The sequence below is a fragment of the Colletotrichum fioriniae genome, assembly GCF_027942845.1.
Source record: "Colletotrichum fioriniae strain IMI 355084 chromosome Unknown scaffold_1, whole genome shotgun sequence".
In the NCBI taxonomy this organism is placed as follows: domain Eukaryota; kingdom Fungi; phylum Ascomycota; class Sordariomycetes; order Glomerellales; family Glomerellaceae; genus Colletotrichum; species Colletotrichum fioriniae.
Window position 1 is genome coordinate 2,903,699 of NW_027076837.1, and position 12,858 is coordinate 2,916,556.

The window sequence follows — 12,858 nt, forward strand, 5'->3', positions numbered from 1 at the left end:
AGATCAGAAGCTTGATACGCAGCCACCCTTGGCGCTAGCTGGCACAGCACATCACGTTCAAGCATCTGACAAGACCAGGGCCGGGACTACTTTTGTACCGTCACGTAGTATAGGTGACAGTGAAGGAGCTGCTGATGTGAGAAACACCATGCCTGACATGTCTGGGCGTTAAGATGATCACCATCTGCACGTCGATTACTGCTTTGGGACTCGCATCGTGGTGAAGGCTGAATCTGCGAGGAAACCTCAAGAAAACAACGGCAGACTAATGTTCTAACAAGTCCCAGCAGGTCGGAGGCGAACTGCACAGACATGGCTAGACCAGTGCCCGAACAAGAACGAGAACATCGGACATCGGACTGTTTAGTGTTTTGCGGGAAGATTCAATCCTCCATTGGGCCGTTTGGAGACCGTTGGAAATTTGGAACAAAAACATCGGCGTACGGAGTTCAAAGTCACCGGCTTCGGCCGAGGCTCTTTGCCAGGAACGCGGTAGCCATGGAGAGAGCCGCGGCGGATTTCGTAGGCCTCTAAAAGCGAATCACTACAACCTTCTGATAAAACTCTTGGCAACGGTCTGTGTCCACTTAGATCAAAGCATACCGTACTAAGCGGCCGCTGATTAGAGAATTGCGGTCAAGTTTAACGCTAACGGCAATGGCCCCCGCGAAATTATGCCGCCGCCGAGGGTGCCAAGTTTGATTATTATACCGCCAAAGGCCCCGGATACGCCGGATCATTGTAGTCGCCGACTACTGGAATGATATTCAGAGCTCATCGGCGCTCTCCTCAATTTCCTGGCAGTCAAATCCTTCATCGCCTTCAACGTTTTTGCAGAGCCATTTATCCAAGACAGTATCTTGGCCGACGGGCTTTACGCAAAAGTTCTCTACCGTCAGATTGTTGCACCCGCCCGCAGCTGCGCTGCACCGGAAGAAGCCCGAGCTAGGCACGTCGTCCATCATCGTTCCGCTAAAGTCCTTCCAGACAACGTCGGAAATCTTGAACGTCGACGTATCGCAAGACTCACCCGCGTGTCCGGAGAAGGACTCACATTGAGTGATGAAAAGTGGTTCTCCGCGGGTGCCGTCGAGCTTAATGTCCTCTAGCACGATGTTACGCGCGTATCCCGTACCGCCGCCGCCGCCATTGGGCGGATACCCAATCTGGATGCCGGTCCACGTCTTGAAGTAGCAGCCCCGCAGGGTGTCGTGTAAAGTCACGTTCCGCGCCAAGAAGTTCTCGATATACTCGAATTGCCCGATGAACTGGCCGATGGATCCCATAGCTATGCCAGTGCTGCCGAAAAACTCGCTGTCGTAAATATAGATGTTGCTAGAGTTGGCCTTGAGAGCGATTGCGTCGTCGCCGTTGACAACCACCCACCGGCGGAAGGTGATGTTGTCTGAGTACATGGTGTCAGCCCCGTCCGTGTTGAGAGAGTTGTTTTCTGACGACGATGTGCTGTTAACGTAGATGTCCTCAAAGACGAGATTCTTGGAGTACATGATGTTCATCGTCCACATCTGGCTCTGCACGAAACGGAGACCTTTCACAGCCGAATTCGAGAAGTCTCGAAAGTTGATATTCATCGGCCGATGAGGCATATTGGATCCGCCGGCATTGAGGTCATACCAGACCTGGCCATTACCGTCGAGTGTTCCGACTCCGTGGCCTTCCCAAACCACGCCATCACCTCCAAAGTGCCATACGGTGCTCTGGTTCTGGAAGTCCACAGGCATCGAGACCGAGAGCCAGTATGTCGTGTCATTGCTCCAGAGTAGTCTTCCACGCTGGTCAATCACAACATCGTCCAGGCTGGTGGTGACCATTGGCGACTTGATGTTGTACACTGGTCCATCCAGCACGATGATACTCTTAGTGCGGCACTCGTCGTTGAGCGCGCTCAGCAGCGCCGGTGCGTCGTCCCCGCCGTTAGCGTCCGGCTCGAGTATGCAGAGGCTCCGACCTTCCTTCTCCGCCCTCTCCGCCCAGTCACTGGCACTTGGGATATCTGCGTCAGATTCCGCGAGAAGGGTGGCCGCCGAGAACCGAGTGCTCTCGAGCCCGAGGACTAGCCTCGCGGCTAAGGATGCGAAGACTGCCAAGCCACGCATGATGGATGGGTGCTAAGGCCTCGAAACCCAATCAAGGGACGGATGGGAGGAGTGTGAGCTTCGGTACACACGAACAGACGCTTCTGGAAGTATAACTAGGGCTTCTTGCGAACAAGAGTGGACGAAGACGGGCCGGTGAGTCTGTGGCGTCTACCAAAGCACCAGAGAGGAACGGGATATGAGCTCCAAAGGTAACAGGTATCTCTCAAATATGAAGTACTGTAGAGCTCATCGACGAGTTTTATTTCTGTGAAACCCAACATTGCATCAGATGATTGAGCTCAGGGGGTCGCAACCACTGTCAACGAATGACATGCGCCAAGTCCAGCGGGGTAAAGCCCCGGATCGTCCCCTGTAGCGTCCATTCCCCGCATCAATTACGTCTTCTGCCCGCATGACGCCCTGGTAATCCGACCCCAATGTCCGGCATTTCAAGGCTTGTACTTGCTGATCTCTGTTATTCTGGATGTGGGAATCTTTATCCATGAAAACCATCGTCTATGTGATGAGGAATAAACCGCGGTAAAGTATGCAAGAACGGCCTGTCTGATGGTAGGTAACCTGCGGGTTGGTCTGATGATGGATGCAAGGCATCACGAGTTCGGGTCAGATGTGTGAACGTTACATGCATCCATCCTAATCTTTTCAAGAGCCATTTAAAACGGGGGACGTCATTCATTTAGCAAACCATCAGTGTGCTTCATCCAAACCGTTGCCATCGTTCTGGTCTCAGCCGGCCAGCGGATACTCGACCCGTTCAACTCGGCCCGGGGCCCACTTATATCCGGACGGGATAACAGAGCTAGATTATTATGTAGCTGTCGGCGTCCGGAGCCGCAACGATACTTATCCCTACAATCAATAGCAATGCTCCTGGCAGTTCCAGTGGAGGTTTAGACAATTGGGAGTTCGTGTGTGTAAATCCTTTTTGGTTTTCCAGATGAATCGTAATTGCAATCAACTCAATCCTCGGGTGACGTGCTCCAAGTGTCGCCTAGATTTATTTGAAGAGGTTCGTTCGCTCTATAGCATCTTGAGTGATGCTTTGATTGGCGGTTTAAATGTCTATTGAAATACTATATACCTTATTTGGTACTACGAGAAATCAGAAGGCCTCTTGCCTCCGATATTCTCTAAGCGTATCCCAAAGGCAGCAAAATGGGCTAGCCCTGCGTGACATGTGGTTGGTCCCATTTCAGTTGATTCATACTTGTTTGGGGTAGACTGAAGCTTCGAGGCGCATTCAGGCGTGGGAGATTGAAGCTCCTCCGTGGTGACAACTCTGCATTTTGCTTAGCTTCGTGGAGGCCGGACTCAAGGTCTGGGTGTAGAACCTTTTCATCTCCCACAGATGAGTCGTCATCCCCCATATGCGACAGTGTTTCCTGCGATAAATTCGGCCGAGAAAAACGGTTGAAGGCAATGAAAGTCTCCTTGTCACCCTCGACCGCGTTGGATGGAGGAGGGACGCGAACCGACCGGCGTCGAATTGCCACGGCATCTTCCTGAACCGGCTGAACACCCATGAATCCGTATATGATATTGAGAATAGGGATAGAAACTCCGTGGACTACAATCGAGAAGAGTGCAAGCCAATACACAACGGGACCAATAGCCCGAAGCATGTCAACTACCTCGCTATCGCCCTCGGCCTCGGCAAGTTTAGGGAAGAGGTGACGCGCATGCTCGACATAGAAGGCAGCACCAACGCCAATAGGGCCAAAGTAACCCATAAACAAGGCTTCTTTCCAGTCTTTTATGGTATTGGGCATGAGCTTGTACGTCAGAAGCACGGCGGGGATGCGGCGGAATACGAGGACAAGTGCGCCGAGGGCAAAGAGCCGGCCGATGCTGATGCCGGTGATGTCAGAGCTGAAGTCACTCCATGGGATGATGGTTCCGAGATAGATGAAGCCGCCAAAGTTAAGAAGAACATCGATGCTGGCATTGACTTCGTCGTGTCGCTTCTGTGCCTCTGCAAGGTACTCGCCGTCCCAGTTGAGTGCGCTGCCAGCGACGAAGCAAGAGAGCAGATCGTCGGTTCCGATGGCTCCTGAAGTGCCCATCATGAAGAGCTATGAGCTGTCAGTCAACTTCCTTTCGTTTAGTGTCGGTCACTTACACCAATCGCCGTTGGCACGAGCACGTAGCTTTCGGAATCGATCCACTTCCTGTGTCTTTCTTAGAAACTACCGGAGTTGTGCTTAGTGACCGATCAACCTACTTTCTGACGGAGTATCTCAGAGCAAGCCTGATCAGGGTTCCAACAAGGACTCCGTAGGCAATACTCATAAGCACAAAGTAAAGCCAGGTCTCCAGTAGCCAATTAAGCAGAGCAACACCAACGCCGCCGCCTTGGCGGGCAACATCACCCGCTCTAGGAAGAAGCGCACGACCGACCGCGTGCAACGTCGAGTCATCTGCGTGCACCTCAATTCCGTCTGCGTGCCGGATGAGATATGTCGTCAGCATCAATATCGGAAACCCGAAGCCGTCATTTGCGCCACTCTCGGAGGAGATGATTTCGCGCAAAGAGCGCCGAACGAACTTGTCGGCGAAAGGCCCCTTGGCAACAGCTTGTGACAGAACTGGATCCGTCGAGGTAACGCAGGCGGCTATAACCCCAGCACCCAGGAATGTCAGCTTGGGAATAGTTGCCAGGATACAGCCTGTCGTCGCCAACCACATCAGGGTCATGATGGGCAACATCAAGATAACCATTTCCTTCCATTTAGACTTTTGGTACTTTGCCGGGAGCTGATAGCCGGCCATGACCAGTTGAATGCCAATCATCACTCGTGTGAGGCCCTAGGACATAAGCCTTTCATCAGTACTTGAATGCAAGGCTCCACGTTGCCTCAATCAAGATCTTAGTGAGGCTGCATCACAAAGTACTCACAAGAGTGATATCTTGAGTCTGCCCCTCAACAGCTGACCCCCATCTCTCGCTGTCGATGAACCTAGCAGCTATAGGACCCAGGCATATACCCAACACTACGGCCGGTACTGATCGAGGACCACATGTCAGTGAACTTCACTTGGGAGTTTAAGTATTACTCTCCGCATCTACGGCCATAACAGCGCGGAGAACTTTCGAGATTGATCTTACAGGCCTCGCCCAAATACCACACATTTTTGATCTTGACGGATATGATACCAAACAGAATGATAAACGCGCCTGGATATGGTGGGAGTACCAATTAGTCATAGCTAAAACATGGAAGGTACCGAAAACGCACCAAAGACAGCGAGAACGACATTCAATTCGCTAGGATCAAAGGTAGGCATCTTGGCTGTCCGTTGGTGGCTTGACTCTCGATATGCAAGTGGTCTTTGTGTGACGTGCCCAGAAGGTGTGTCGTGCGTTTGCCGAGAAATGCTGCCTTGGCCAGCAAGGGCTTTGAAGATAGGGGTGGTCTCTTTAGCTAATACTCATACGATATTTGCATGGAGTTGCTGGGAAAGAAGGAAAGAAAAGAAATGCTAATAAGTCCTTGAGAGCAAGATAAAGAAATCCAAAACGACGGTCTCAACGAACTGAAGGAAATCCCGCAAAAGATGAAGTCAGAAGGCAAGGACTTGGAATGACGATGAACAACAACGCTTGCTCGACTCCTTATGGTGTGACGGTCACCCGGTAGCTCAGCGCTGCTGATGAAGAGTGGTCTGGTGAGCGGCGCAAGGGCAACTGATTCTTCTGCAGCGCCGAGAGTCAGGATATTTAAGAGTGGTATGTCTACCAGGGGCATACTTAGCTGCGGAACAAAAAGGAGCGACTTGGCTGCAGATCTTGGATGACCAAATTCTTTCGGGAATGGATTCTAATCACAAACGCTTCTGATTCAGAGCCAAGTACGCCCTGTAGATCGTGGTAGGGGGTTATGGCGGCTCTCAATACTAGGGCATCCAAATTCCTCGACCTGAAGACACCAAGAAATATGTGCCTTGGCCGTGACTTCTACTAATCAATGTTATAAATGGGGTCGTAGGCAAGGCGTGATGGGCCAAGCGCAGCTGAATCTCGTTAATAAAAGATTCCACCTGCGGATCGACTTTTCTGCAGGGGAGAGCGTTGGATTTCTGGGATTCTGATCAACATCTGCTACTTGGCTGGAGTTGTCTCAATTCTAGTAGTCTTGTCGTGGAGGCATCTGACAGCTTGATTGTTTCTGGGTTGAATATCGGTGGGTAGCATCCACGCGTCCCTCCTCCTAGGTTACATACTTAAAGATTTGGCTTCTAGCTGGGCAAAGAATATCATCTGACGGCCTCAGTAGCGTCGTTGAGATATGAGTGTCATAGCAAAATGTGAGGTATGCTGGGTAGTAAAGTCTCAGGTTTAAGGACAGATATGATGTAGATCCTGAAGGCATTGACAGATCTCTCAACTCTGGTAATGCCAGGACGCCAACTTAGCCACCCAACCCTGCGAGTTGAGATGGGACACGCTGGTCGAGATTTCTGGACGATTTCATAAAACTACCTCGATGACATTCCTCTCATGAACGTATTTCAGGCCTAGGAAAAGGGTGAGTAGAGAAGTATGCATAGAAGATGCACAGGGTGAGAGGGCTCACGACCACGGAAAGATTCGGGAGAACGGGAAGTGAGGCGAAATACAAAACTCGCCCAAGAGAAAATAGTGGACTGCCTAGAGTGACGAGGTATGACAAGATTCTTAGTGTCTTAACAAAGTGACTTGGTATCCGGGGCCGACAGCACGTAAAAGGACCATCGTTGGACGAAGCAGTTAAGGAGTAGGTTGGTTTTCCGCCGCCAATGCTTAGCGGAGGAGTCCGAATTTCACGGCGGTGTCAGCGCGGCCTCGGCGCCAAGTGGAGGAAGCAAGTGTTGTTGACATTCTCCGCTGGGCGGAGACGAAAGGGGGCGCCGCAATTGGGAAAGTGATGAAGCCTGGAGCACGCCTTCCGGTGTGACGACCACCTCTGGGTCGGCCAAGTCAATACTTTCTGGCTCAGACATTGTGATAGGATCCCTGTCCTCTTGTGTTTTCTTGGGAGTCCTTGGCTGACGAGGACTATTGGGTGACGTTGGGACCACCCAGCGCTGGGCGCTTTTTGGTGAGGCTCGGCGCTTCGCGCTTGGCGGCTCGTGGTCAGATAATTTAGGTGATCCGACTTTCTCGCGTCGTCCAGCTCGTTGCCATATGACCTAGTGATGGATGCTTACGACATTTCAAGTGGCATAAGAAAGGAAGGAAGGCGGTGACCGGAAAGTTTCTCCGTGCCTAGGCTTCTCGTCTGCGACGTCTCCGACCCCTACCAGCAGTAAACCGGTGGGGTTTGCCGCATGGGCCGCTGCTAGGTAACCCTCCAGACTGCAGCTTGAGGAAATTGAGGTCGATGCTGCAGAATATATACATAACACCTAAAGATAGGGCATGACGGTCATAGATAAATAGAACTTATCACGTTTCTCTCAGGGGCGATCTGTGTGTGAAATTTGGAAAGTGCCTTAGAACAGATTAATCCCCTCGGCATTCAGCTATGACATCTGAAATTCTTCGCGAATCAAGAATCATGCATCAACAGACCTCATAACGCAGCTCAACCAACGAGCCTTCTTGTCTGGTGGATTTGCAATGAAATTGAGTTATTAATTTGACAAGTCAGATAAGTAAGTCCTTCCGGTCCGGTTTCCGGTACTAAGACTCAGGCCTTGCAGTCATTGCAGTTGGCTCGCGTCCAAGCATATCTCCAGTTCTCATCCTTTTTGTTCTGGCCCATGACTCCATAGCTAATATCCATACAACACGCCAGCTGAGTCCCGGAGCAAGTATATCCGGGCCAAGATGTGGCGCACGTGGCACTGGCGCTGGTGGCGAAGAAGATAGCGGCGACAGCCGCTGTGAAGCCTGCGATCTGCATCGTGGGTTGGAATCCTGGCTGCTACCTCGTCAGCGGAAAGCAGGCCAACAAGACACAATTGGTGATTCTACTTACACGGGATTGTTGATAGAGAATGCAATTGATATAGGCTCTGACTGCGTCGGCTTGGTGAGACTGGTGGTAGTTCCAAAGGCTTGGCTGAGCTCAGGTTCTCACGAGTGTTTTTATAGCTTGATCAATTCGCGCAGGCTGGACAAACACGATTAATTCGCAACATTTCCAATCTGTCCCAAATTAACGCATCCCCAGTCTTGAATCGATCGAGTCAGTATTCAGAGGCAACTCGTACTTGAGAGTCATCCCACCGGCATCAGAAGGGGCGCATCCATGCTGTAGTGGGAAGGACCGCATCCCGCCGGTGATTGCATACTGAAATACAGCACGCTGAAAAATTACCGTGTCCGTCCTGGGATTGTTTTGAGTAGCGCCATATTCTCGGTAGTAGTCGTCTTAACTTAAAGGTTGAAGTATCATGGAGGTTTGTGGGCAATGAAATGGCGCACTTGGGGCAGTTGGGCCAAATTTGTTGGATTTTCTGCTCGATGGCATACAAGGTTAAATGTAAGGTTATATGAAGAACCCTTAGAAAAACTTTAGACTCGTGGACTAGAAAAAGTCAAAAGAGATCAAGAGTTTCTTAGTTCTAAGCCGAGGATGCCAAGGTATGGTGCATGCCAGGTCAGGGTAGTGATAATTCGAATGCCCACAATGCCACGACACATCACCAAGATGATAGGCCCTGAAGAGGATAAGCAACCCGCAAACACAGATGATTTATTTCTTCATTATTGTTAACACCAAGACACTTCTTGCAGTCTTGCATGTCTGGATATTCCATCTTGGTAAATTACTAGTAGTAATTTGAGTTCCTAATACACTGCTGTTTCAGAGCTGCAGCAAACGATACTAAAGTTAGTAACCCATGTACCTAAGTAGTCTCAACTGAACGACGAACGAACGATTTCAACCCTTTCATCAGTTCTTATGAATGATACGACAGACCTCAATCGTACCCGAGATCTGATTCATTTAGCCTTGAGTTATCCTCGAGGCTTGTGATCTTCTCTAAAGTACAAGCTGACGCAAGTTGCTAAGCGCCGTAGACTGTCTCAGCTAACTTGACAGTCCACAACTTATTTTGGCCCAGCACAACCAGAACATCCCCGGCGAGCTCAAATTGGACTATTGCCGTGTTAACAGGGTCTCTCGTGAAATATTGTCCATTAAAGACACCAATGACCTTTCCTTGGGAACTTCGAACTACAACACCTTCGCCCTCACCCGTCCAAACTCTACCCTTATCATCGATGCGGATGCCATCCGGAGCCTGCATTCTCGAAACACCAAATATCCGCTTGTTCACAGGCCACACGTTTTGATCTAGCTCGTAGCTGTAGATCGCAGGCGCTCCTACTTGGGCCGGCAGCCCCCAAATCCTGCTTCGCTCTTCCCCGCCAAAGTCGGTGACCCAAAGAGTCTTTTGGTCTCTCGATGGTCGGATGCCGTTTGCGACGGGGAACTCAGTCCTGCTGATAGCCGGTAACAGCACCTTGTTCTGGGGATCCCAGCGCCACAGACCCTGAGGCAGGCGGTCTGTCGTGGTTGAGCCCTCGGCGAAGGGCAGGATAGTGATGAACATGTACGAGTTGTTTGTTCCCGGTTGCGTGACCCAGGCTACGTCGTCAATGTTGTCGAATTTGAGACCAAAGTAGGAGTTGAGCACAGTTTCGACATGGCCTGTCTCTGGATCTACAGATACGACCCCGCCAGACCAGTCCCGAGAGTCATCGCGTAGGCAAGTAAAGTATATGAGACCTTGGTGGTAGAATCCTCCGTTCGGGTTCTCCAATGGCGTTGAAGAGGTCAGATTTCTGATGCTGTTGTTGTTCAAGTTCAAGATTTCCACGTGGGTGGGCCCGTCATTGATCCAAGTCGTGTACCAGACTTCATTGCGGTCACTGATCCACACGCCAGCTTCTCCCGCAAAGTTGCCTGGGCGCTCCTCGATCAACTCAATGGCTGGATTCTGGCCGAGGAGCGCTAGGAACTCGTCATCGTAGGAAATGAAAGGTGCTCTAATGGCAGATTGAAGGAGTTCGTTCGTTGACGCATCCGATGTATTGGTGCCATTGACGAAGCTGTGAAACAAGTTGCCGTCAAACGGTGGAGGAAGAAGATAGGTCAACTCATATGGGATGGAGACAATGCTGTTATTCTGCGCAAGGCATGTCTGAAGAAAAACGCAGAAGAGCCTGGCGTAAGCTGAATATCGTGGCACCATATTTTGCGTCTGGTCTTGGTATAATGGACTTTGTTCTTGTAAGAGAGCCGATGGTTGGGGAAGAAAGATCCAAACAGCCACAAGGAATTAGCCTACTCTAAATAATGGCTTTGTCTCTAGGTATTGTCGAGTCAATTGTATCTCTACTAGAATTCTATCGTAGAGCAGTTGTTATCGCGATACTGCTATCATGGACCTGATTTCTCTCTCATCCGGCCGAGCCAAGGCCGGGAATGATTGTTATACATGACGTTTAGAATAGCTCTCCTAACAGCGATCAAGTCTCCCTACCTAATTAGGCAATCGTTACGGTGAAGAAGGTTTAAATGCTCTTAGAAACACGGGAGATGGTGGTCAGTGCATGGCCTAACGCAACCTTGTCCGTCGATATCGCTATTCTACCCCAGAAATCAGGTCGGGTGAACATGGTAATTGTTTTCGCCATGCTCCACTGAAGAAACCACGGTCGATTCAACCGCACTGGTCTTCTTCGGCGATAAGCCGGATCACGGCCGAAAGAGGCCCGCTGCGAACCTCCGTGATTTCGGCGACGCCGTTGCAGCCACCGGCAATGACTCGAGCTGTCAAGGGGGCTTCCAAGTTCCAAGGCTTTTGAATATTGATGCGGAGCCTTCCTCGCTAGGGATGACTCCCGATAATTCCGCGCATAGCTAAGCATAAGAGTGATTTATTATGACTCTCATTTGAAGGCTTAGGGTGGCAGCATACATGTGCACATTCAGGTGTTGGGAGGGGCAAGGGAGTCAAATCAGCTTCATCGGTAGGCAGTCCGTTGCCTGAGCCTCATCTTCTGCTGCTCAATAGAGATTCGAGCTGCACGAAGCTTCCACAATCATCCGAGATGACTGCATAGGAACTTCTTCTGGAAGCTTCGTCATTCAGAAATGCGTCATAAGTCAGGTCTGATGTCAGTCATAACCAGCTCAGCCTCTCGTGCAGCAGAAACGAGGGCTTGTGAGACACGAAGGTGAGAATTTTCCTTTCCACTTAGATTGAGCATTCCAAAGAGCTCGAATGTAGTTTAAACATCAGCGAGCACTCAATGTTCAGAGACTTTCATCGTTCAGGGAGCCGAAAGACTCTACCACCTGGCAGTACATGCAAGCTTCATTGTCGAGGGCGCTTCATTCTTATCGATAACAAGTCGCGATATTTTGTCTGCATTGCCCATGGCCAAAGAGACACTAAAACGTATCGCGATCATCAAGACTCTTTTAGGACTTCTGAAAGTATTTTCCGTGTCTTCTTCAAAAGCATGACTGGAAATAGGTGCACATATGTTCCAACAGCAGGAGATGGTACACAGCCTTCAACTCCTTGAGCACGCTTCACTGACGCGCAGGTGTGGTGATCGTAGAGACAAATTGCTATAGTCAATATGGCGGCACGTATTTGGGTCTTCGTGCAACTCAATATTTCAACATCGAACCTCAAGCCCCATGCATGCAATCTTGCGCAATTGAAGGGGAGAAACGAAGTGCTCAGACGCTGAAGAGCCTGGTGACTGTAGCAAAACTTCTACATAGGACCCAGACAAGCTTGAAGAAGAATATCACTTTCTACACAGGTAGTTACACAACCTAGAAGGAATTGTTGACTTGCTCAGAAGACCACGGCAGAAGATGGTGAAGCATACCTTCAACGCGTGACACCGCATGAAAACGCGCAACGCAGAATATCGCCAGTCCGCGAACCACATCTGTGCCGGACACTACCTACATGTATTTGCCACCGCATTGCCACAGACTCTTGGAGCCCGATGTCGCCACAACGCCTCCAAAAGGCAATTCATCGGTCCGCAACGGACGACGCCGTGCGACGTCTCCGTCTGACATGCTTCAAGTATCTGTGGCATGGCATCCCACCATGCGCGCATGCATTTTCCACCGTGGCACCACTGACACGAGGCGGGCCTCAAGTCCATGTAACCACAACGGAAACAGACAAGGCAATCTCCAACCTCATGAGCCGTCCCGTGCCGTGCCGCCGGGCTGACTGATCCGTTCGGCGCTTCCCATTGAACGTCGCCATCTATGTTTCCTCCCTCCTGCCGTATGCGCTGCAGGTTCCAACGGATTCGGTTAGAGATGCATATCCTGTCCTCCAATCAGCCCTGCCTTCATGTTGACTTGGTGATCTGATGCGTGGAGGAACGGAGGAGTGTCGAGCCTGAACTTGCTTATTGGAATCCTGAAGGCTGCTACCGCCTTCTCTTGAGCTCTGAGATGCGGTCGTGGTTCGCCTTCGAGTCGGGCTCTGTGGTTATGTAGGCTTTACCGATTCTACCCGGGATTGCCATGTCGCAAGCAAATGTAGCAATGCCAACTCATACTTGCGATCTCGGATCAGACGAACATGTGATCCTCAACTCCGCGTCGGGCTCCATCCCAGCCTTATCGGCACTTCATTCGCATCGCCCCGGGATCTTTTGCTGCCCTGTCTGTCCAGCTGGCCGGACGCATCCGAGCATATTCCTTGTTGCGGGCTTTTAAGCGGGGTGGATCGCTGGAGATTTGACAACTCACCGAGA

General features: G+C 50.7%; 3 protein-coding genes across 3 annotated transcripts; all 3 read right to left on the bottom strand.

The window, feature by feature from the left end:
- Nucleotides 1–767: 767 nt before the first annotated feature.
- On the bottom strand, nucleotides 768–2,117 carry N0V96_000745 (uncharacterized protein; the record flags this gene model as incomplete). The annotated part of the gene is made up of 1 exon (XM_053193272.2): nucleotides 768–2,117. The coding sequence occupies one exon, from the start codon at nucleotides 2,115–2,117 to the stop codon at nucleotides 768–770; it is 1,350 nt and encodes a 449-aa protein (XP_053049390.2).
- A 1,163-nt stretch (nucleotides 2,118–3,280) lies between these two features.
- On the bottom strand, nucleotides 3,281–5,405 carry N0V96_000746 (uncharacterized protein; the record flags this gene model as incomplete). Its single annotated transcript, XM_065756028.1, has 6 exons — nucleotides 3,281–4,192; nucleotides 4,240–4,288; nucleotides 4,342–4,925; nucleotides 5,017–5,123; nucleotides 5,227–5,295; nucleotides 5,357–5,405. 6 exons carry the CDS (start codon nucleotides 5,403–5,405, stop codon nucleotides 3,281–3,283), a joined length of 1,770 nt encoding a protein of 589 aa, XP_065615268.1.
- Nucleotides 5,406–9,116: 3,711 nt separating this feature from the next.
- On the bottom strand, nucleotides 9,117–10,307 carry N0V96_000747 (uncharacterized protein; the record flags this gene model as incomplete). Its single annotated transcript, XM_053193270.2, has 1 exon — nucleotides 9,117–10,307. One exon carries the CDS (start codon nucleotides 10,305–10,307, stop codon nucleotides 9,117–9,119), a length of 1,191 nt encoding a protein of 396 aa, XP_053049388.1.
- Between the last annotated feature and the right edge of the window lie 2,551 nt (nucleotides 10,308–12,858).